The sequence below is a fragment of the Agaricus bisporus genome (assembly GCF_000300575.1).
Source record: "Agaricus bisporus var. bisporus H97 unplaced genomic scaffold AGABI2scaffold_12, whole genome shotgun sequence".
NCBI lineage: Eukaryota > Fungi > Basidiomycota > Agaricomycetes > Agaricales > Agaricaceae > Agaricus > Agaricus bisporus.
In genome coordinates, this window is record NW_006267347.1 from 342264 (window position 1) to 366966 (window position 24703).

At 49.1% G+C, this 24703-nt stretch overlaps 3 protein-coding genes and 2 non-coding genes across 5 annotated transcripts; 3 read left to right on the top strand and 2 right to left on the bottom strand.

The window, feature by feature from the left end:
- Window positions 1-1240: 1240 nt before the first annotated feature.
- Window positions 1241-1591, top strand: AGABI2DRAFT_77415 (hypothetical protein; the record flags this gene model as incomplete). The annotated part of the gene is made up of 1 exon (XM_006456025.1): window positions 1241-1591. The coding sequence occupies one exon, from the start codon at window positions 1241-1243 to the stop codon at window positions 1589-1591; it is 351 nt and encodes a 116-aa protein (XP_006456088.1).
- Window positions 1592-4003: 2412 nt separating this feature from the next.
- Window positions 4004-4076, top strand: AGABI2DRAFT_t128. The gene has a single exon. It is a non-coding gene; the product is annotated as a tRNA-Cys (tRNA).
- A 6016-nt stretch (window positions 4077-10092) lies between these two features.
- AGABI2DRAFT_121998 (hypothetical protein) lies at window positions 10093-11385 on the bottom strand (the record flags this gene model as incomplete). The annotated part of the gene is made up of 2 exons (XM_006456026.1): window positions 10093-10342; window positions 10415-11385. The coding sequence occupies 2 exons, from the start codon at window positions 11383-11385 to the stop codon at window positions 10093-10095; spliced, it is 1221 nt and encodes a 406-aa protein (XP_006456089.1).
- An 8001-nt stretch (window positions 11386-19386) lies between these two features.
- Window positions 19387-19806, top strand: AGABI2DRAFT_77590 (hypothetical protein; the record flags this gene model as incomplete). Its single annotated transcript, XM_006456027.1, has 1 exon — window positions 19387-19806. The coding sequence occupies one exon, from the start codon at window positions 19387-19389 to the stop codon at window positions 19804-19806; it is 420 nt and encodes a 139-aa protein (XP_006456090.1).
- A 621-nt stretch (window positions 19807-20427) lies between these two features.
- Window positions 20428-20500, bottom strand: AGABI2DRAFT_t138. Its single transcript has one exon. It is a non-coding gene; the product is annotated as a tRNA-Cys (tRNA).
- Between the last annotated feature and the right edge of the window lie 4203 nt (window positions 20501-24703).

The window sequence follows — 24703 nt, forward strand, 5'->3', positions numbered from 1 at the left end:
AAGGAGCTCCTTGAACGCTTCAACATGGATGATGCTAATCCCCTATCCACTCCCCTCGCTCCGGGATCTGAGCTCTCTGACATTATTCCTTTACTCGAGGATCAGGCTGAGATGAAGTCAGTTCCCTATCTCAATGCTGTAGGTGCTCTTCAGTATCTGGCCACTATGACTCGTCCCGACATTGCCTATGCTGTTTCCTATCTCGGGAGGTTCAACTCGAACCCAGCTCCTGTTAGCAGTGGTAAATCCTCGGATCTATTTGGACTATTAATAGTTGTTCTATCACTTTCCATATGACGTCATCAACGATGTCATTTCGTCGTCATGCATTACATCATACGTATGTCATAGCCATTACTTCTTTGATTTCAAATCGTTTTGTAGTAGTATAAGTATCTTGACTCGACAAGTAGTTCCTTGTCGAGTTAGACCTCAATACTAGTGGTTTAACAACATCTACTGGAACCGTTAGCTTCCACTGACTGAGTTCGACATCTATCAACTCTCACTCTTATTCTAACAGCTCCGGCTCACTGGCTTGCAGTCAAACATCTATTCTGGTATCTCATTGACACTATGCACTACAAGCTAGTCTATTGAGCTAGTGACTCGGAGGAACTATTCACTACCTACTCGGACGCCTCTCACGGAGCCTGCAAGGCTACAGGTCGAGCTACGGGTGGTTATGTGACTCTAGTCCCGGGTGCTGCTGTGGGCTGGTCTTCTAAGCGCCAGCCATTTGTGACTCTCTCCAGCACCTGTTAGAGTGAGCAAGCAGTCTACAAGTATTATTGGTGGACTTAGATATATGCGGATGAGTTTAGTCACATGATAGCTTAGTCATGTATGGTTGAACTTCCCTGTGGACGCTTCAGAGGCCTTAGCTTCTTACAGTCTGTCCACAGGTGAGTACAAGTTATTAGAACTCAATATAGCTTCTTACAGTCTGTCCACAGTTGTCACTAGGATTGCTCAGTCAATTCCTCTCCGTTCACCTCGTTTCTAGGACCGTTAGACTTGCCACTGCGTCGCGTACATTCTACGTGCAACAGGTTATGGGCCCCGGCTTCTAACGCTTAAAAAACGACTTTTACTTCAACAACCACACCTCTTCCCCAATCATCTTTCCTGCCCTTCAACTTCTTTCACCTCCCCTGCACTCATTTCGACTGCAATGGCCTCCGGATCACCCACCTTCGCGAAACTCAACGAGGAGAACTACTCCACATGGTCTGGAGAGATGGAGGCGTGGCTGAGAGCCTCTGGGCTCTGGAGACTTGTCTCAGGCAGGCAGAAGGCTCCCTCCACCTCTAGCCCTGTTACCCAGGCCGAAGTGGACGCTCTGGACACGTTTGAGGCTCGCTTGGACAAGGCTGCAGGCTGGCTATACCTTATGGTTGAGCAGGAGCAAAGGATTCACTTCTCTGGCATCCAGGACAGCCCAGTGAAGATGTGGGAGGCTCTAGAGGCTGTACATCGTCAGAAAAGGGCTGGAATGCGCTTTAATGCCTATGATGAGCTCTTCTCTATCAGGAAACTCGACCAGGAGTCCCTCCAATCACTTATCAACAGAGTAGAGAGCTCTAAATGAAAAATCAAGGAACTCCGCCCCTCCTCCTTCACTCTAGAGATGCTACAGTGGGCAACAAAACCCTTCCAATGTTTTGTACCTTTTAAATGAATGCATCATATCAATTCAAATAAAATTTCGAAAATCACAGTAATAATGTGAAAGGTAGAACAACATCTTATTTAAATATGATTAAGGTTTGGTGGCTGTACACCCATTTTTAGTGTACTTTGTTTCCATTTCAAAACGACATATCATTGGAAGGGTTTTGTTGCCACCTAATCCAAACACCAAAACAGCTATATACCAGTAGTTTCTTCAATATAACTTGTTCTCAAACAATGGTTACATTCTCTTAAGCATTGATTCTAACTAATATTAGCTGGTATATCATGCCAAACCACCTGTGTACCCTTCTAGTTCTATTCTTTCACTGGATTGGCAATTCTACTATTCTAGCTAATTCTTGACATAACTCTGGAAACACTTGATAAGATTTGTATCAGAATAGTAATTAGCTACATTAAAACCTTTCTAACATGTTTTTGAACCACTCTTAGACCTTGTTAGTTATGTACTTAGACTATTCTCCCCCTTAAACAGTATATCATTATTTTTCTACTCATAAAACTCTATGTTAATGTGTGATATATCATTCAAAATGCATGTAGAAAGGTCTATATCTATTAGACCTTTGATACTTATAGCAAATGTATTCTTGTACTAGCCTATACCACCCCAGGCAACTTCGTTTCCTCCTTTGCACTTATATGATTTTTATACCCCTACTAGGTTTAGCTTTACAAACAACCAAAGGTATTTTTAATGGTATAATAAATTTGAATTAATAGGTTTGAGTCAGATGACAATAGATTTGTACTAGGAAACAGAGGTAAATGGCTAAATTTGAGAAGGAGTACAAAGTCAAGAGAGTGCAAGGAAGGAAACGAAGTTGCCTGGGGTGGTATAGGCTAGTACAAGAATACATTTGCTATAAGTATCAAAGGTCTAATAGATATAGACCTTTCTACATGCATTTTGAATGATATATCACACATTAACATAGAGTTTTATGAGTAGAAAAATAATGATATACTGTTTAAGGGGGAGAATAGTCTAAGTACATAACTAACAAGGTCTAAGAGTGGTTCAAAAACATGTTAGAAAGGTTTTAATGTAGCTAATTACTATTCTGATACAAATCTTATCAAGTGTTTCCAGAGTTATGTCAAGAATTAGCTAGAATAGTAGAATTGCCAATCCAGTGAAAGAATAGAACTAGAAGGGTACACAGGTGGTTTGGCATGATATACCAGCTAATATTAGTTAGAATCAATGCTTAAGAGAATGTAACCATTGTTTGAGAACAAGTTATATTGAAGAAACTACTGGTATATAGCTGTTTTGGTGTTTGGATTAGGTGGCAACAAAACCCTTCCAATGATATGTCGTTTTGAAATGGAAACAAAGTACACTAAAAATGGGTGTACAGCCACCAAACCTTAATCATATTTAAATAAGATGTTGTTCTACCTTTCACATTATTACTGTGATTTTCGAAATTTTATTTGAATTGATATGATGCATTCATTTAAAAGGTACAAAACATTGGAAGGGTTTTGTTGCCCACTGTAGATGATGAGCTAGCCTCTATGGCTCTCATTAGAGCTCTCCCTGACGAGTTTTCCGCCTTCACCTCCTCCCTATTGCTTATGGACAAGCTAGACAAGTCCACCATTTATCAGGCCTTTGTTACTGAGGATTTGCAACGCAAAAAACGCGCTCAGGATGCCTCTACCTCCTCCCATGCACTAGCTGCTTGCTCTGGCTCTCAAAACACGCCGAAAACCTGCGATTTCTGCGGGAGTGAGGGCCACAAGTTTGCTGAATGCAAAACCTTCGAGAGAGCGAAGTCCCGGGCTCAGGAGGACACACAAAAGCCTAGAACTCCGTACAAGAGGGCTAACAAGGCTCAGGAAGAGTCTGGGAGCTCTAGCTCGACTCAGGCTCCCGAAAAAGCGCAACGGGTGTCCGAGTTTGCTGGCAATGCAAGTACCCCTCATCCCTCACCTTCTCCCTCGCCTTCTACACCTCTCCAGCTCGATGCTGACTTCCACTGGCTTGCAGATACAGGGGCCACTTCTCATATGACCCCTCACCGGCACTGGTTCAAGTCATATACCAGTCACAAAATCCCTATCCGACTAGCCGACAACTTTATTGTCTATTCCTCGGGGGTGGGATCTGTAGTCTTTGAGCCAGTTGTGAATGGAAAGTGTTAGGTGATGACAGGACAAGTCACCTGACAGTTCGGAGCTCTGTGCTCTCACATAATCTGTACTGTGCCTCAGCCCCTGCAGCAGGCCCTCAGTCGTGGGTTCCACCTCTAGGCCTAAGATGTATACATATAACATCTTAGCTACTATATACCAAGATCATATAGCTCAGTGGTTAGAGCTTCCTAGTGCAATTGGGATGGTCCCAGGTTCAAACCCTGGTGTGGTCACTTTTCTATCTTGACAGAAAGGTGGTCAGAGCAGTCGAGTTGACTAGAGTTCTGCATGTCCCGGCTCTCTGGAGCAATCTACTATCATGTTTATACCTTGCCCGTAACAAGGGCTTCAATATCACAATCTCCTCTCACTCCATTGACTTCAAACATAAGGGCACATCGCTTTTCACGGCCACTATCCATTCCAACAACTCTGCTGAGCTCAACGGCTCAACTGTGAGTTCTGAGACTGCTTTCTCTGTCTCTACCCTCCCGGTTGACCTCTCGCTGTGGCATCGTCGCTTCATTCATCACAACTATGCTGATGTGAAGTCTATGATCAGTAAGGACCTTGTTTCCGGGCTCAAACTCGAGTCTAACTCGTTCCCTGACTCTATCTGTGAGCCGTGTCTAGCTGGCAAGATGCACTCCCTTCCTTTTCCCTCCTCTTTGAATCACAATCGCTCTCCTCTCGCGCTGGTGCATTCAGATCTTCACGGACCGCTCCCGGTCGCTTCACACTCAGGCTACAAGTACTGGATCACCTTTATTGATGACGCGATGCGTTTCTGGGCAGTCTATGTGCTCAAAGCTAAGTCAGAGGCATTTGAAGCCTTCAAAGTCTACAAATCCTGGGCTGAGACTCAACTCGGAGTCAAACTGCGAGCACTACAGGATGACAAGGGAGGTGAATACATGTCTAAGGCCTTCATAAGCTTTACTGAGCTTGCTGGCATCGAGAGACGTCACTCGACTCGGAACCGGCCTCAGCAGAATGGTCTTGCTGAACGGGCTAATAGGACTATGGGAGAGAGAATCACTGCTATGCTCTCGGAATCTCGGCTACCTCCTTCTTTCTGGGGTGAATGTATCTCGTCTATGGTTCATGTCTGGAATATGCTTCCTACTGCTTCGCTTTCGGGCACTACACCCTTCCAAGCTTTCTATAAGCGAAAACCTGATGTCTCACATATCCGGGTATGGGGGTGCACTTCCTATGTCCATGTACAACGAGATAATCGCAATTCCCTCCAGCCTCACTACGAGAAGTGTGTCTTTATTGGCTATCCGGCTGGCTACAAAGGCTGGAAGTTCTACAACCCAGTCACTAAGCAAACCGTGATCTCTGAGAGAGCTGACTTTGACGAGAGATACTTTCCGGGCACTTCTAAAGCCCAACTCGAGGCTGTCCCGTCATTTGCGTGCACACCAGAGTCACTACCACTTCCTAATGATACATCCTCATACTCAGGACTGCCACCTCTACAGGATGAAGGGGGTGATAATCACTTCCCTCCTGCTTGTCCTAAGACTCCCACTTTTTTTTTTTTTTTTTGTAATCATCATAGTTTATTTCAAAACTACTTAAAGGGTGCCATGACGCGTTCCCCGTACTTTTCATCACCTGTACTTAACTACACTACGCGAAAGTATCCAGCTGACAAGGTCGAAGCTAAAAGAGAAAAAGAAAAAGAAAGAAGAGACTGTTCAAATCTGGATACAAGTACACTTAAGTAAACAAAGAAACAGAACTGTTCATACACAAGATAAAAGAAAATCATCCTTCTTCTACCTCTTTTCAACACCGCCTGCGACACAGGCTTGATCTCTCTCATCGCCGCATAGAAGATATCTCCCCATCCGTCATCTATCTCCCACACGTTCCAATGCCTTACAAACTCGATCGACTCGTGCAAGAAGATCGGTCCGGTGAGTGGAGGAAGCCTCTTCTTCTTCCTCCTTTTGTTCTCTTCATCTCTCGCCAACTCTAACTCTCTCCTATACGCCGGCCAGCTTTCGTCTGCAAGTCGCGGCAGTTCCAGTGGTTCGAAACTGAACGCTTGGGTATTGTCTTGGAGGAACAGAATAAGTCCACGTATAGTAGTGATACCATCCAAGTTATAATGATTGATCCGCCTCACGAACAGAGGACAGACCATTAGTAAGTGTTGTTGCGTCTCTGGTGACTTGAGATCGCATTGACACGATTTGTAAGGCTCCTTTGGGAAGAACCTCACTCTGTATTCCCCTATCGGTGCATGGTTGCACATAACTCGCATAAGACGAGCGAAAAGTGGCGAATTGTTGGCAGCCTTGACTCCTTGATAATTTTGGAACCATGGACCGCCTTGAAGGTGACTTGGAAGTACTTCGTTGCCTTCCTTGTCAGTAATGTCATACCAGCTATTACCTTTGAAGCAAGACTGGATATGATATGAAGAACCTTGTATTTGCGAGCGGACCGAAGGTCCTGAGCGCGTTCCTATACCATCCGAAGACGGCATGTGTGGTGGCGGCTCGCTCGGCGTGCAGACTCCTTGGAAACCGATTTGCCATAAGTAAATGGCGTCTTGCGTAGTTTTCTGTCTCGTGTAATGATACGAAGCAGATTGAGGGAATGAGAGAGAGCGCTCTGTAAACGTCCTTGCGGTCTCCGCTGAATGATATGCTCTTTGAGCCAATGGCTGTAACATTCCCGAGTCCTCTGTATAGGTACCCGGAGCCGTGGCCCACGATTTGTTAAAGCCTCGCACTTCAATATCGACCTCTGGGAAGTCTGTGGCGTTCGCATCGAAGGCTAAGGATACAGCAATGGAAAGCTGTGATCTGAGCGGTTTGGAATTAGTTGACATCAGATTCTTGACAATCAACTGGGACGTAGTGTAAAGAACGACCTTGGAAATAGGCCATCCCTTTTGAAGCTTCTTGTGCACTTTGATTAATGCCAGAAATATTGACCATCCGACAATAGTTTCATCGTTGACGTGCCTTCCGGCGGCCCTCGTTTTGGATGTGATGGCTTGTCCTTTGAAGACTGTGACAAGCGCAATATGCGAGTGAGTTCGATGTGGCACAGGCACGCTAGGATCGAACTTGTGTTTGACGCCTGCTGTGAACAAATGCAGAGCGTTCGGTTCCGTTACGGGAGCAAGGTTCAATTTGCTGTGGTATTCGTCTCTGTCTTCGCGATTCTTTGGCATGAGAACGAATTTGACTTTGTCTGGATGTCGGTCCACAAGCCGATGTCCAGGTTTGATGTGTTCAGAGAGGGGGTCGAATATCTCTGAGGAAGGGTTGTCGATCACCGAGTCTAATGGGGACTTGATGACTTTGCGGATCGTCTTGGATTTGCGTTCCAAGGCGTTGGGATGTAAGGTAGATCCTTTGGCTTTTCGCCGTTCTAACAGTGAAAGAACGGGATGGTGCGGGTGAAGCGTGTTGATGCGGATGACCGATCTCTCAAACAGCTTCTTGAGTTGGAGATGGAGAGGCATGAGACCAGCCACGGCTGACATGGCTCCCATAGGAGAGGTTCGAAATGCGCCTGTAATCCAGCGCGCTCCTTGGTTATGTGTGAGACGGAGCATCTTTATGTTGGTTTTGAACGCTCTCGTTCCCGGTTTATACCAACATCGTAATCCGAAAGTTGCTATCGGTTGAATGCATGATATGTAAAGAAGGCACTTCTGTTTTGGCGTCAATCCTCGATTGGAGTTTCCAAGCGATTTCATACAACGAACTGCAGAGACCAACTTGGTGGAATAAAATTTTACATGATCGCGAAAGGTCAAATTGCGATCAAACATGATTCCGAGATATCTCCATACATCTTTGGGGACACATGGAGATTCTCGGGTGAAGGGGGCCACACCCAAATTGATGCTGGGGTTTGGTGAGTTTTTGTTACGGGCGGAGTCCGCAAAGTTGAATAATTCCGTCTTTGTGTGTTCCATAACCAGGCCAAAGTCTTCGAAAATGGAAGTCATTTGGGCATACGCCTCTTTTAGAGTATCATGTGTGTCCATTCTACAATCCCCCGTAACAACAAGAAGTCCATCGTCTACAAAAGAAAGAAAAGAAATTAAAGGAAAATGAATACAGTCCTCCTAGTCTTTGACCCATTTGTCCAGTAAATGAAAACATGGCGCTATATACAAAGCAGAGAGTATAGGCGACAGTGCGCTACCTTGACCAACTCCTACATTACTATCGAATAGAGGAGAAGTAATATTGTCTATGGAATATTGAGTCTTTCTTCCTACTAAATAATCAGAGAAAAAAGAGACTACACTAGCCGAAAATCCAAAATGTTTGAAAATTTTAGAAAGAACGTTATGATTTAAAGAAGGAAAGAATTGTGCTACATCGAAAGCCAAAACTGAAGTCACCTTTTTCTTCGCCCAAGCCGTACGAACATGATGTGTTAGTGCGACTGCTGCATCCTCAACCGATCTTTGAAGTATACCCCCCGTTTGACAAGGATGAATGACACCGGCTTCAATACTCTCGAACTGAAGCCTCCGCGCAATCATTTTTTCAATGAGTTTCCCCATTGTATTGAGTAAGACAATAGGCCTGAACGATTTGGCCTTGTCGTATGACGGTTTGCCCGGTTTCGGAATAATCACCGAGATGGACTGTTTGAAGTGTTGAGGCCAATACCCAGTATCAAAACAGGCATTAGCTATCTTTGTGACGAATTGGCAGACTGTGTCATCTGTCGCAAATCGCTTCCACAATCTCCAAGAGACGTGGTCTGGCCCAGGTGCTGTGTTTTTGGCACAATTTTTGAGCGCGTCATGAAATTCTTGAACTGAGAACTTCACCCATTCCCTCTCTTCAAATTCTTCTAGCTCTCTGTACATGCTGCTCATATCCACCTCTCTATTATCTGCCGCATTGTACGTATTGTGAAGGGTTTCAAACAACTTCTCCTCGTTGTTGCACGAATTTCCCTCACTATCTAAAATCGCCTCCACCGCCGGCAGCTTCCTTTCTCTGGTCCACGGCATCAAGTCCCATGGTCTCTTCCTATCACTTGCCATACTATGAATCTGTTTATCAAAGTATTGACGCCTCGCTACTCGCAAAGTCTTCCTCATCTTATTACGCATTTCCTTGTTCCTAGGTCCTCCATTCTCTCCCATCTCTTGATAAACCTTCTTGCATTCCTCATTCCACCACTTCTTCCCGTGACGGCTTGGTTTTCTTTCCTCCGAGTACTCCTCCCACGCTCTTTCAAACGCACTAGACACTCTTCCCATTGTCGCTTCCAAATCCTCCACTGTTTCAGAAACGTTCTCAATCATTCTGCCTAAGTCTCCGCATATCTGTGTCACGTAGTTGTCCTCCTCCTCAGACCACGCCTCTATCTTCCTTTTACACCTCATCTCCGGCTCGCTCCCTGAGATCGGCACCTCTATTTGAAGAGGTCGGTGATCCGACCCCCACCTCTCTCTGTCATCCACTTTGATTTTATAATGGAATCCTTCTACGTTGATCAGGGCCGCGGATGCTGCGACAAGATCTATGATGGACGCTCGCGAATTTTCGTCGTCTGGTATCCTTGTTGGTGTTCCTCTGTTAACAGGGTGCACATATTGAATTTCCAAGTCTGTGAACAATTCCTGGAGCCTCATGAAGGGAGAAGAGGGTCTGATTTGATTAACCGCTCCTTCATCCCATGTCCGATCTTGGATGTTAAAATCTCCTGCGCACAATGATATCCGTGGTAGAGATTCCATGATCCGTCTGAGTTCATGCACCGCCGCATGTGTTTCCCCATCATTGTAGACATTGAGGATATTGAATTCGTGAGGAATGCCCCTACGAGGTTGAGGGATGTGCAAAGTAACTAAAGATGCGTCATGATGCTTGATGATGTCTGACCGGAGTTGTGGTTTTAAAACATCCAGCCGTCTGTTGATGTACGTGAGCACCCGCCTGGCTGCTCTATCTTCATCTCTGTTATCGAACGCTTCCGTAAACGGACGCCACGAGTTGTGTAAAGGAGGGCCACACACCACGTCGCCCTCCTTATTCTTGGTAGATGGTTGCCTCCTCACACCCTTCCACCCCGGTTCTTGGAACATGATGATGTCCACATATCCAGCACATTTATCCAATACGATAGAGGTGGTTTCCCAACTCTTCCGCACATTGAATGATAAAATAGTCAAATATTGTAACGACCGTGGTGCAGATGGTTTAGGTCTGCTGATAGTATTAGTGTCTTCTCCTGTTGTACAATTCATTCAGAAGAAGAGGGAATTTCGATAATTTGCTCATCATCAAGTTGACGAGCCTGATGAATGGTGCGGCGCCTGTTGTCGCGCTTCTCCCGTTCAATAGCCATATCCATCGCACGCCTTTGATCATGCCACGAAATGTTGTTTTGGTGCCGTTTGTACGTGCACTTGGTAGAGTCTGCTGTGTGATTGCCTTTGCAGTTAACACACTTGATTTCATGTTCGCAGATTCCTTTCCAATCCTCCTTCTTTCTAGCCGCTCCGCAACATGTAGCGAAGAGGGTGTGGTTTTTGGTCATATGGGGTTGACCGCATCAGGCGCACAGCTGATGGCTGAGGCGACACCGGGATGTACCGTGGTTCCATTTCCAGCATTTCTGGCACTGCGGGACGAATTCTCTCTGTCTAGTGTATTCTACTTTGATAAGTTTTCCTTGAATATGATATACTTTATTGACTAAGTCCTTCGTACGCGACCCAGTCTTCGAATCCCAAACATCTACGAATGCTACTGCCATGTCCCTTGATCCTCGAGATCGGACAACAGCAGGTTTCCTAACACATTCTAATCCACGGAATTGATCAACCGATCCCATGGCTTCAATCACTTGATCACCCGTAAGGATATCTTCCGGGCGTTTGTTATACTGACTAGTGAAATAATCGAACCCTTTCAGAATTAAGTGGGCTACAGACTGTGGTGCATTGGGCAGATCATTGTCCCCTTCAGGGAGCTCTGCTTCCAACGCTTTATATAACGACTCTCTTATCAACATGAACCCTTGTTTGTTAGGCACTAAGTTAAGATAAAAGTGGACAACATTTTTGAATAGGCGACCATTCTGGACCCTCATCTGCGATTTATGGAAAACTAGATGCCTGTTCATGGCATCAACTACTTTCCCCATGTCTCCAAAGCGTTCCGGTTGAACAATATGGGAGAAAGCGAACTGAGCGGACTTCCGATTGAGTCCACCCGTAATTCCTTGGGCCGCTTTTTGGGCCGCGAGCGCCTTCTTCGACTTTGGCACTATGACTTCGTTTGAGCTCGGTGGTGTATTGACCACCGGTGCTACCGCTTGCAAAGCATCCTCTATCTTCATTCCAGGATACTTTTTCATCAATGCATCCGCCCATCGTATAGTCTCCTCCATGACGATGGGAGCAGGGACGGTTTGCACCGCAGACTGTTTAGCCGCCTGGGCATAGGATTTGGGGACAACACGTGCAGCGAACGCACGCGCATTATTCTTCATCTCTGCGCTCCTAGATTGAGAGTTCGGCTTGGAGTGCATGGGGACGGGGGGAGGACCGGGACGAGTTCCGTGTTCTGCTGTGGTAGATGCCCCTGACTTACCCGGGGCACCTTTACCACTCTTGGGCGGGTTCAACGGGGCGTTACTCCCGCTAGCGTCTCTATTCCTGCCGGCAGCAGGGACTGCACTGGTGGACGGGGCGTTACTCCCGCTAGCTGTTAGAGTGAGCAAGCAGTCTACACTTGGTTGTTGATGGACTTAGATATATGCGGACGAGTTTAGTCACATGATAGCTTAGTCATGTATGGTTGAACTCCCCTGTGGACGCTTCAGAGGCCTTAGCTTCTTACAGTGTATCCACAGGTGAGTACAAGTTATCAGAACACAATATAGCTTCTTACAGTGTATCCACAGTTTGTCCTTGGAATTGCTCAGTCAGTTCCTATCCGATTGACTCGCTTCTAGGCTCGTTAGGATCGCCACTGCAACCTCTATCGTTCTACCCTTAACAGGTTATGGGCCCCGGCTTCTAACAGCCTTCAAAACGCGTTTTTTACCACTTTCTACCATTTTCCCCTCTATATCTCAACTTCTATCCCTTCCCCTGCACTCAAATCGACGTCTATGGCCTCGCAATCGCGCACACACGCTCCCTACGCCTGGGACACCACTCCGACGCGTCTGAGAGCCTCTACATCGACCACAACTCCCTCTGACAGCCATACACCCTCTCCACACTCTCTGGGACCGATTTCCGGCCCTAAGAACGCGTCAATTGCTTGTTCCTTTTGTGGGAGGGTAGGGCACATGCCTAGGAGGTGCAGGAAGCGAAAGCACGCGAAAAAACGCGCTCAGGAGCGCTCCAGACTGTCTGGAACATCTAAAAGTAATGTCACAGGGCCACTTGGCCATCTGAGTGGGATAGGTGCAGCTCTGCCAGCTGTCAAGACACCACCCACTCCTCCTAGGGATGTTTCTACTGGTTCTGGCTCTCCTGGCTCTGATATTCCACTGAGAGCATCCGCTCTTGGTGCTTATTCCTCTCCCTCATCCTCTCCCTCATCATCTTCCTCACCATCCTCGCCACTACAGCTTGATGCTGACTTTTTCTGGCTGGCTGATACTGGTGCTACATCCCACATGACTCCTCACCGCCATTGGTTCAAATCCTACTCCCCTCATCGTATCCCTATCTGTCTTGCTGACAACTCTACTGTCTATTCAGCTGGTGTAGGGTCTGTTGTCTTTCAACCGGTGGTGAATGGAAAAGAGACTAGAGCGGTCGAGTTTACAAGAGTCCTTCATGTTCCTGACCTCAGGAGTAATCTCTTATCATGTCTCTACCTTGCCCGACACAAGGGCTTCAATATCACTATCTCCGCTCAATCTATTGACTTCCAATGCAAAGGGATTTCGCTTTTCACAGCCACTATCCATTCCAACAACTCTGCTGAGCTCGACGGCTCAACTCTCACTTCGGAGGCCGCTTTTTCTGTCTCCACTCTCCCAGTTGACATCTCGCTATGGCATCGTCGCTTTATTCATCACAACTACGCTGATGTGAAGTCTATGATCAGTAAGGACCTTGTTTCCGGGCTCAAACTCGAGTCTAACTCGTCCCCTGACTCTATCTGTGAGCCATGTCTAGCTGGCAAAATGCATTCCCTTCCTTTTCCCTCCTCTTTGAATCACAATCGCTCTCCTCTCGAGCTGGTGCATTCAGATCTTCACAGACCGCTCCCAGTCGCTTCACACTCAGGCTACAAGTACTGGATCACCTTCATTGATGACGCGACGCGTTTCCGGGCAGTCTATCTGCTCAAAGCTAAGTCGGAGGCATTTGAAGCCTTCAAAGTCTACAAATCCTGGGCTGAGACTCAACTCGGAGTCAAACTGCGAGCACTACAGGATGACAAGGGAGGTGAATACATGTCTAATGCTTTCAAAAGCTTTACTGAGCTTGCTGGCATCGAGAGACGTCACTCAACTCGGAACCGGCCTCAGCAGAATGGTCTTGCTGAACGGGCTAATAGGACTATGGGAGAGAGGATCACTGCTATGCTCTCGGAATCTCGGCTACCTCCTTCTTTCTGGGGTGAATGTATCTCGTCTATGGTCCATGTCTGGAATATGCTCCCTACTGCTTCGCTTTCGGGCACTACTCCCTTCCAAGCTTTCTATAAGCGAAAACCTGACGTCTCGCATCTCCAGATCTGGGGGTGCACTTCCTATGTCCATGTACAACGAGATAAGCGAAATTCTCTCCAACCTCACTATGAGAAGTGTGTATTTATTGGCTATCCGGCTGGCTACAAAGGCTGGAAATTCTACAATCCAGTCACAAAGCTGTTGAACGTAGAATGTATGCGACGCAGTGGCGAGTCTAACGGTCCTAGAAACGAGGCGAACGGACAGGAACTGATTGAGCAATCCTAGTGACAACTGTGGACAGACTGTAAGAAGCTAAGGCCTCTGAAGCGTCCACAGGGAAGTTCAACCATACATGACTAAGCTATCATGTGACTAAACTCGTCCGCATATCTCTAAGTCCACCAATAACACTTGTAGACTGCTTGCTCACTCTAACAAACACACCCCCTTGATCTAGCCAGTCTACTCAAGTCCTAATAGAGGAACAGCAAACTCAACTACCTTCTTTGCCACAGCCTTGGTTAAGATGTCCGCCACCTGCTCATGAGTCGAAACATACAAAGGATCAATGAGTCCTTCTTCAACAGCCTCCCGGAGCCAGTAGAAGCGCAGGTCTAGGTGTTTCATGCGTCCATGATGTTCTGGATTCTTGGCTACACTATCAACGAAGAGTGTCAAAGGAAGTGTCAGAGGGAAGCCAAACTCGGTCAGGATATTCCTAGTCCACTTGATCTCTTTGCCAGCCTCGACGGCAGCAACAAACTCAGCCTCGGTGCTCGAGAGAGTCACAAATGGCTGGCGCTTAGAAGACCAACCTACAGCAGCACCCGAGACAAGAGTCACATAACCACCTGTAGCTCGACCTGTAGCCTTGCAGGCTCCGTGAGAGGCGTCCGAGTAGGTAGTGAAGAGTTCCTCCGAGTCACTAGCTCGATAGACCAGTTTGTAGTGCATAGTCCCAATGAGATAGCGGAACAAGTGCTTGACTGCAAGCCAGTGAGCTGGAGCTGGGTTCGAGTTGAACCTCCCAAGATAGGAGACAGCATAGGCAATGTCGGGACGAGTCATAGTGGCGAGATACTGAAGAGCACCTACAGCATTGAGGTAGGGAACTGACCTCATCTCAGCCTGATCCTCGAGTGAAGGAATAATGTCAGAGAGCTCAGATCCCGGAGCGAGGGGAGTGGATAGAGGATTAGCATCATCCATGTTGAAGCGTTCTAGGAGCTCCTTGATGTAGTGCTCCTGTGAGAGGGAGATAGTGTGATGAGAGCGATCCTGCTTCACCCGAATGCCTAGTAGAAGTGTGGTAGAGCCGAGATCACGGAGCTTGAAGTGTTTCGAGAGCTCAGTGACTGCCGAAGTCATAGCTGCATCACTCTTCGAGACAAGAGTAATGTCGTCAATGAAGATGGGAACAATGACCTTGATGTCACCTTTGGAATAGATGTAGATGGAGCTGTCGGAGTGAAGCCTAGAGTAGCCAATGCCTTCAAGAACACTCCGGAGTTTCTTATTCCACTGCCTGGCAGCCTGCTTGAGGCCATAGAGCGATTTACGGAGCCGAAAGACCATGTTAGGACTACCAATGTGATAGCCCTCGGGTTGTCTCATATAAATCTCCTCTTCGAGTTCTCCATAGGTGAAGGCAGAAGAGATGTCGACTGAGCGCATTTTGTAGCCTTCTCTAGCTGCAAGAGCAAGAATGAGGCGTAGTGACGCAGGACGGAATGTAGGGGCAAAGACCTCGGTGAAGTCGAATCCAGGACGTTGGGAATAGCCCTTAGCAACGAGACGAGCCCGGTAGCGCTCAATAGAGCCGTCGGCAAGTCGTTTGACTTTAAAGACCCAGCCAGAGTTGACTACCTTCTTGCCTGGAGGCAGTTCCATTAACTCCCAAGTTCCATTAGCCTCGAGATTGAATATCTCAGTGTTACAAGCCTCAGTCCAGCAGTCAGAGTCAGGAGACTTCATAGCTAGTCTATAACTCCGGGGATCAGCACCCGAAACAGCTCCAGCAAACTCGACTTCACAGTACTCCGAGTCAGCCAGCAGAGCAGCTTCGTCGTCAGAGTCAGAGTCATTACCAGCTAAGTCTGGTTGTTTCAGCTTCCACCACTGACCAGGAGGCTTCCGAACTCGCCCAGTACGTCTAGGAACGTGAGGGGGCTCAAGAGGCGCTCTGGCAGTAGGAGGAGTCACTGGGAGTGGTGCATGGATTTGTGGAGGAGTGACTGGAGGAATCACGGGAGGAATCACAGGAGGAATCAATGGAAGAGGTGGTAGAGGTAGAACTGGCTTCTCTTCAGGAGGAACTGAAGCGGACAGAGTGGGAGTCTTAGGACGAGCAGGAGGGAAGTGATTATCACCCCCTTCATCCTGTAGAGGTGGCAGTCCCGAGTATGACGATGTATCATTAGGAATTTGTAGTGACTCTGGTAGGCAAGCAAATGACGGGACAGCCTCGAGTTGGGCTTTGGAAGTGCCCGGAAAGTATCTCTCGTCGAAATCAGCTCTCTCGGAGATCACGGTTCGCTTTGTGACTGGGTTGTAGAATTTCCAGCCTTTGTAGCCAGCCGGATAGCCTATAAAGACACACTTCTCGTAGTGAGGCTGGAGAGAATTGCGATTATCTCGTTGTACATGGACATAGGAAGTGCACCCCCAGACCCGGAGATGCGAGACGTCAGGTTTTCGCTTATAGAAAGCTTGGAAGGGAGTAGTGCCCGAAAGCGAAGCAGTAGGGAGCATATTCCAGACATGGACCATAGACGAGATACATTCACCCCAGAAAGAAGGAGGTAGCCGAGATTCCGAGAGCATAGCAGTGATCCTCTCTCCCATAGTCCTATTAGCCCGTTCAGCAAGACCATTCTGCTGAGGCCTATTTTGAGTTGAGTGACGTCTCTCGATGCCAGCAAGCTCAGTAAAGCTTATGAAAGCCTTAGACATATACTCGCCGCCCTTATCATCCTGTAGTGCTCGCAGTTTGACTCCGAGTTGAGTCTCAGCCCAGGATTTGTAGACTTTGAATGCTTCAAATGCCTCCGACTTAGCTTTAAGCAGATAGACAGCCCGGAAACACGTCGCGTTGTCAATGAAGGTGATCCAGTACTTGTAGCCTGAGTGTGAAGCGACTGGGAGCGGTCCGTGAAGATCTGAATGCACGAGAGGAGAGCGATTGTGATTCAAAGAGGAGAGAAAAGGGAGGGAATGCATTTTGCCAGCCAAGCACGGCTTACAGATAGAGTCAGGACATGAGTTAGACTCGAGTTTGAGGCGTCGGCCATTTGGCTGAGTGGGCATTTTGTCAGGATGTAGGCGTTTCCTGCCTGGCACTAGCGCTCGTTCACCAGTGGTCCTGCGTTCGAACCTGGGGGTGAGCAGGATTTATCCTCTACCTTAGGTAAGCAGTGAGCTAGGTTGTGATGACCAAGCAATAACACGGGTGACACCGAATGTTCCCACGGTTCCTTGATTAGGTAATCTGTGGTGAGCGTCATGTGGGCAAGGTGGAGAGACATGTCACGTGATTGTTCCCACGAGGCTGATCAGGACTAGCGCGGGGGTAATGCAGGTAGCTGCAAGCGCTTGTGTATACGGGCGTCTGTTACTTGTGGACATGGCTTCGTGCTGAGTCATCCCCCGGCCGTGTAGAGGAAAAGTATGCCGAGTTAACACTGTAATGGTGTGATGAGCGGTATGCGAATTCGCCCAGGAGTCCAGTAACATGGCGTGGAGCCGGTGCTTCGGCATTGGTGAACGTAGGGCATCTATAAGAGGTGGATCATCCTTGAAACAAGCCGACCGGGAAACCGGACAGGCCACCACCCACCATAGGGCCGTTCGCCGATGGTAGTTAGTAGGGATCACCTAAGCTCCGGATCCGGGCCACTGCATTAAGCAACCCGGGGATCAATCCGGTAACGGCCCCTGCAAGACGGAGAGCTCGGACAGTTACATCACGGTACCTCAGCCCGTTAGGGGCATATGAAACCGGCTGCCGAGTAACGGGAAGGGGTGGTCGGACTAAGGCGATGTTATAGTGCCGGCTGGCCTGGGCCGTAGCGGTCGGTGTGGAGAACACCTGGCCGGCTCGAGAGGACACTATCCTCCGTCGGTGGCCCTGGTACAGTTAAAATAGCCAGGTTGCTGCTTAAGTTGATTCCACGGCACGGTCCAAAAGGGCTGGCGGGGCAGAGTGGCCAATTAGCCATGCGTCGCAAGACACCCCCTTAGCCGGGTATGTTTTCTTTTTCTCTTGGTAACGCGTCATGGCAACCGTATTCTCAGCATGTTGTACATAGTGTTCGCATGTACTTATATCGCTGGAATAGAAGGCTCGAACAGCCACTTGATTACAAAAAAAAAAAAAAAAAAAAAACTCGAGTTTGAGGCCGGAAACTAGATCCTTACTGATCATAGACTTCACATCAGCATAATTGTGATGAATGAAGCGACGCATCCGCTCCTTGAACCACAACCACTACCTTCCTGTTTTGGAAGCCTTGGTGGAAGTACCTTGAGTAGCGAATATTATCATCCTGAATGCCTCCTAAGCCTAAGCGTCCCAAGGCTAAGTCTGATGTGGTGGTCCCCTCGTGGGCTGACCATGTCAATCTCGACGAGCTGAACGTGAATCAGCGTCAATTCCTCTTCGCCAACTCAGGATCAGCTCCGGCAATCCTGGCTACTCTTCAACACAAGGGGTCTATTACCTCTTGGAACCCTCCTCGTGGCGGTCCGCTGGACGTTCGTCCATTTGGCCCGGATTCTATCATCCCCGCGCCCAACACTGATTGGGATGCAGATGGGGGTGATCTCTTCGACCTCCCCGGAAGTAGTCTGGACTCTGCGTAGACCACCTCTACTCTTGGTAAACGGCCCCAGCCACCCTCTCCTGCCCCCTCCACCTCGCTTGCAGCTGGCACTCCGCCGGCTAAGGCAGGTGATGATCAAGACATGCGCTCACCTGAGTCACCCACTCCCGCAAGCGCCCCCTTTTGGGGCATTTACTTCAGGAATCTAGAGAACGCACTGGCCACTCTGGACCCCACACACCACCAGTCGGCGCGGTACCTCGGTACTATGCTCACTGGGTTGCCGAAGATAGTGCGCGATGAGCGCTATCTCTCCCTTCAGGTTGACGGCGGTTTCACTGTGGCCGACCTCATTGATGCCCTGCCGCACAGGTCTAGTGTGGTCCAGCCCCCCCATCCTCCTTGTGTTCAAGAGACCGGCCCTCGGCCTGCCTCCAAACCCCCTCCTAAGAAGGTAAAGTTCAACCCGCCTTCTCCCCCTGTCAAGAAGGCGAGTGCTCCAGCTTCGGCTGATAGTGCACCGCCTACTCTTTCTAAGCGACCGGCTCCATCTCAGGCCCCGGCCGTCTCTGTTCGCACCCCACTTGCCAAAGCTCCGGCCAGACGTAAGCAGGGTAAACATACCGTCCATGGCCCGTCGCGCCGTGGCATTATCATCTCTCCCCCGAAGAATGTTCGACTCGGGGCTCATAAATTCAAGGTTGAATTCATCAATAAACTCAACAACCTCCTTCTCACCGATCTGAAGGTCGACGACCTGCTTATCGAACATGCTGCTGAACACGGGAAATCCACCTTCCTCGCTACCACCCGTGTCCCCACTTCCGCTGAGTGTGCGTTCGTGCTCAAACACGTGCGTGCACACTTTCACGTTGAAGGGAAAGAAGACTCCGGTCCGATTACCCTATCCACCCCCACATCCACCTCTTATCTCAAGATCGTGGATGTTCCTATCACCGATCCCAAGTCTAAGGATTGGCTCCTACCCACGAAGGCTGCTCTCTTTGAAGTGTTACTCGCATCTCCTGTCGGATCCTCGCTCTCCGACGTCATCACACATGTTCGCCTCATGCGAACCTCCCCTCACTCAGATTCATGCATAGCGTGGATCGACATCTCTGACACTGTCTCGGGAACTTCTGCGAAGAAGTTCATCGGGAAATTTATCTCTGTGGCACGCAAGAACTGCAAGATCCTCGGCGCTCGCCCCCACTCCGGCTCTGTCCTGTGCATATGGTGTTACAGGTGGGGCCATCACTCATCTCAGTGCCGCCGTCTCGGTGTGCGTTGCCCTCTATGCGGAGGTCCTCACCGCAAGGATTCTCACTCTCTTATGGTGCCCGACGACAAGGTTGCACACCGACATTGCGTGAATTGTACTGCTTCCAAGTGGGAAAAGCGCAACCACTCCGCTGCAGATAAGGCTTGTCCTTTCTGGAAGCATTGGTTTGATCGGGGATGGCTTCGCAAGCAATTCCCAGCAAAGTGACAGCGTGTGTATTAACGTGCGTTATTGTTAGCAGGTGTTTCATTCTATTTTTACACTCTCTCTTCTTTCTACGGCAGGTCGTTACCTCGGCCTTTCTTACGGACCGTTATGTAGTCCTTCTTCTTTGATATTTTCTTTTCAAGACTCTCTGTTAAACCCTGTTGCCAGCGTTTGACCTTGTCACGCGTCAGGGGGGGGGGTCACCCTTGTAGTCGTAGCGGGCAGGTGTACGTAAAGCCGGGGGAACGCGTCATGGCACCCCACGTATGAGTAGTATTGAAATATATTACACTGATTACAAAAAAAAAAAAAAAAAAAAAAAAGATGAATGAAGCGACGATGCCATAGCGAGAGGTCAACCGGGAGGGTAGAGACAGAGAAAGCAGTCTCAGAAGTCACAGTTGAGCCGTCGAGCTCAGCAGAGTTGTTGGAATGAATAGTGGCTGTGAAAAGTGATGTGCCCTTATGTTTGAAATCAATGGAGTGAGAGGAGATGGTGATATTGAAGCCCTTGTTACGGGCAAGGTATAGACATGATAGTAGATTGCTCCGGAGAGCCGGGACATGCAGAACTCTAGTCAACTCGACTGCTCTGACCACCTTTCTGTCAAGATAGAAAAGTGACCACACCAGGGTTTGAACCTGGGACCATCCCAATTGCACTAGGAAGCTCTAACCACTGAGCTATATGATCTTGGTATATAGTAGCTAAGATGTTATATGTATACATCTTAGGCCTAGAGGTGGAACCCACGACTGAGGGCCTGCTGCAGGGGCTGAGGCACAGTACAGATTATGTGAGAGCACAGAGCTCTGAACTGTCAGGTGACTTGTCCTGTCATCACCTAACACTTTCCATTCACAACTGGCTCAAAGACTACAGATCCCACCCCCGAGGAATAGACAATAAAGTTGTCGGCTAGTTGGATAGGGATTTTGTGACTGGTATATGACTTGAACCAGTGCCGGTGAGGGGTCATATGAGAAGTGGCCCCTGTATCTGCAAGCCAGTGGAAGTCAGCATCGAGCTGGAGAGGTGTAGAGGGCGAGGGAGATGATGAGGGATAAGGAGTACTTGCATTGCCAGCAAACTCGGACACCCGTTGCGCTTTTTCGGGAGCCTGAGTCGAGCTAGAGCTGCCAGTGTTGAACGTAGAATGTACGCGACGCAGTGGCGAGTCTAACGGTCCTAGAAACGAGGCGAACGGACAGGAATTGACTGAGCAATCCTAGTTACAACTGTGGACAGACTGTAAGAAGCTATATTGTGTTCTAGTAACTTGTACTCACCTGTGGACAGACTGTAAGAAGCTAAGGCCTCTGAAGCGTCCACAGGGAAGTTCAACCATACATGACTAAGCTATCATGTGACTAAACTCATCCGCATATCTCTAAGTCCACCAGTAACACTTGTAGACTGCTTGCTCACTCTAACACACCCCCTTGATCCAGCCAGTCTACTTTTTTTTTTTTTTTTTTTTTTTGTAATCAATGTAATATATTTCAATACTACTCATACGTCGGGTGTCACGACACGTTCCCGCGGCTTTCTACTACTCGCCAGTTACAGAGGCCCCAAACAACAATATTCTATGCGAACGTATCCAGCGCGACGAGGTCAAGCGCTATCGAGAGAGAGAAAAAGAAAACAAAACACGAACACAAATCGAAACATTGATACATACGTAAGAGGCCCCGGGATAAAACCAAGCAGTCAGGCAATACATCCTACATAATACCGGAACACTAGGGCACTCGCAGTCCCTTTTGCGGAATCAAACATATCAAATATGAAAGTAAAAAATTGAGGCATACTTGACGTAACTTTAGATCCTCAGAGAAAAATTTCCTCACCACTACCGTTCACCCTCCTAAACCGCTACGCAACCTTCCCAGTTCTCCATCAGAATCCCCGCCCCAGCCCGGCGACGGTTCACTGTACACCAGAGGTCGAACGCGCGGGGAATTGGCGTTTAAGCCATGCACGATCGAACCTGTTTTTCCAGAACGGACAGACCTTCGAGTCCGTAGCGGAATGTGAGCGCTTGTCCGCAGGGCGCTTCGCCGCGGTACAGTTTGCGCATTGACGTACTGTACGTCGACGCGCTTAGCGTCGACGCACTTGAAGTGGTTGGCCTCGGTGTGAGGACCAGAGCAGAGGGAGCAGCGGGCGCACTTGGCGCGGCACTGGTCGGAATGATGGCCCCAGCGCTGACAACGAGCGCAATGAACGGAGCCGGAATGAGGGCGAGCGCCCTTGATCTGACAGTTCACTCCACCAACAGAGATGAACTTGGAAATGTAGAGACGGGCATTAGAGCCCGCCACCGTGTCGTGGATGTCGATCCATGCCCAGCACGAATCGGAGTGAGGGGAGGCGCGCATAAAGCGCGGCTTGTGTTTGATAAGTTTAGCCAGCGAAGCGCCGACCGGGGATTTATTGAGAGCGTTAGTGAACGCCTCATGTTGCTTGGACGCCCACTCCTTAGAGGACGCGGGCACGTGGGGGATGTCGACGATCTTCAAGTATGACGTCGACGTGATGGAGGAGTGGCCTATGGGAATGTTCGGACTTGGGAAGATCCGCCGAACGTGCTTGAGCACGAACGCGACTTCGGCGGGAGAGGGGACACGGGAGGCGGCAATACAGATGCCGTTGCCTTCAACCGAAGCATGTGTAAGTATGACGTCAGACTTGACGTCTTTCTTGAGAAGATGGTTGAGGTTATTAATAACCTCGGGAGTGAAGGAGGCCGCTGTAACCGGGGAGTCAGCAGGCGGTGTCAGGATGATAGCACGGCGCGAAGCGCCGTGTGCTGTGTGTTTGCCTTGGCGTCTCTTGCGAGGCGCTGAAGGAGCGCGGAACGAAACTGAAGGGGCGCTACATGGGGGAGGCGCGCGCTTTGAACTAGGGATGGGAAGGGGTTTGGTGGGCGCCTTCCCAGACGCTGACGGTGGAGCGGCCGGCTCATCCACTTCCATTAGTGGGGCCGTTGCCGATGGAATGACGTCAGAAGAAGGAGCCGGATCAACCCGGACCTTCTTCTTTGGTGGCTTGGACTTGGATGAGTCAGCGGGAGGCTGTGTGTCCCGCGGAATGACACGAGGAGCAGGTGCGTCAACTGCGGATGCAGGCGCAACAACTGCTGGGGAGATGATACGACGGAGAGTGGGGATTTTTTCCGTGAATACTGTATGAATACGACTAATGTCGTTGTCCATGATGGCGGGGAAGGCGTCTATAAGATGTTTCTTCCATTCAGAGGAAGCTAGAGCCTCAAAAATATCGATAGCGTTGATAATGAGCGTAACAACTGCTTCGACGGATTCGTTACTGTCCAATTGCTCCTCATCTTCAGGAGAAGCAGGACGGGGGGTTGTGGCATCTTCGTATTCGATAGCCATAGAAGAGTCATCGCTGTCGCATACCGAAACGGCAGCGACAGAGGGACCGGAAGAGGAAGACCCCGGCGAGATGGGGCGCTTCGAGGAGAGCACTGAAGCCGAAGGCGACGGTGCGCGAGGAGGGGATGGGGAACTAGTGGGTACTGGCGGTGGAGGCGTCGGCACACGAGGGGGAGGAGGAGGGACGCTGGGCGGAGTGTTGACAGCCGGGAGGGCTGCTCCTATCCCAGAAACTTGGCCAGATGGCCCTTTGACATTACCTTTGCTCGCAGCGCGAGCTTCGGCGTTGGCGATGGCGACCGCGGGGGCAATGCCCCGGTTGCGGACGGCGTCCATAATCGCTCTGTTCTCCTGCGAATCATATCCGAAGGTGGGGAGCGTGATTTGACCTCCATACTTGGGGTCGAGTAGCACCTCAATGTCAGAGACAGTGAGGCGGTCGGCGTTCGGGTTGGCGGGCGGTGACGGCGCCTGAAGCGGGGGATGGGACGGGTGTGGCGTAGGGGCCGGTGCGGACTGTTTCTTGCGCTGAGCGGGCATGATACACTGTATATTGCTACGACTAGACAACTAGCACTGAGACTTCCAAAAGAGGAAGGTAGTGGTAAGAGGTCAAGGAGCGTCGTCCAGCCAGTCTACTCAAGTCCCAGTAGTGGAACAGCAAACTCAACTACCTTCTTTGCCACAGCCTTGGTAAGGATGTCGGCCACTTGCTCATGAGTCGAAACATACAAAGGATCTATGAGTCCTTCTTCAACAGCCTCCCGGAGCCAGTAGAAGCGCAGGTCTAGGTGTTTCATGCGTCCGTGATGCTCTGGATTCTTGGCTACACTGATTCCTGACTTGTTATCAACGAAGAGTGTTGAAGGAAGTGTCAGAGGGATGCCAAACTCGGTCAGGATATTCCTAGTCCATTTGATCTCTTTGCCAGCCTCAACGGCAGCAACAAACTCAGCCTCAGTGCTGGAGAGAGTCACAAATGGCTGGCGCTTAGAAGACCAGCCTACAGCAGCTCCCGAGACTAGAGTCACATAACCACCTGTAGCTCGACCTGTAACCTTGCAGGCTCCGTGAGAGGCGTCAGAGTAGGTAGTGAAGAGTTCCTCAGAGTCACTAGCTCGGTAGACCAGTTTGTAGTGCATAGTCCCAATGAGATAGCGGAATAGATGTTTGACTGCAAGCCAGTGAGCTGGAGCTGGGTTCGAGTTGAACCTCCCGAGATAGGAGACAGCATAGGCAATGTCGGGGCGAGTCATAGTGGCCAGATACTGAAGGGCACCTACAGCATTGAGATAAGGAACTGACTTCATCTCAGCCTGCTCCTCGAGTGAAGGAACAATGTCAGAGAGTTCAGATCCCGGAGCCAGTGGAGTGGATAGGGGATTAGCGTCATCCATATTGAAGCGTTCTAGGAGCTCCTTGATGTAGTGCTCCTACAAGAGGGAGATAGTGTGATGAGAGCGATCCTGCTTCACCTGAATACCCAGCAGAA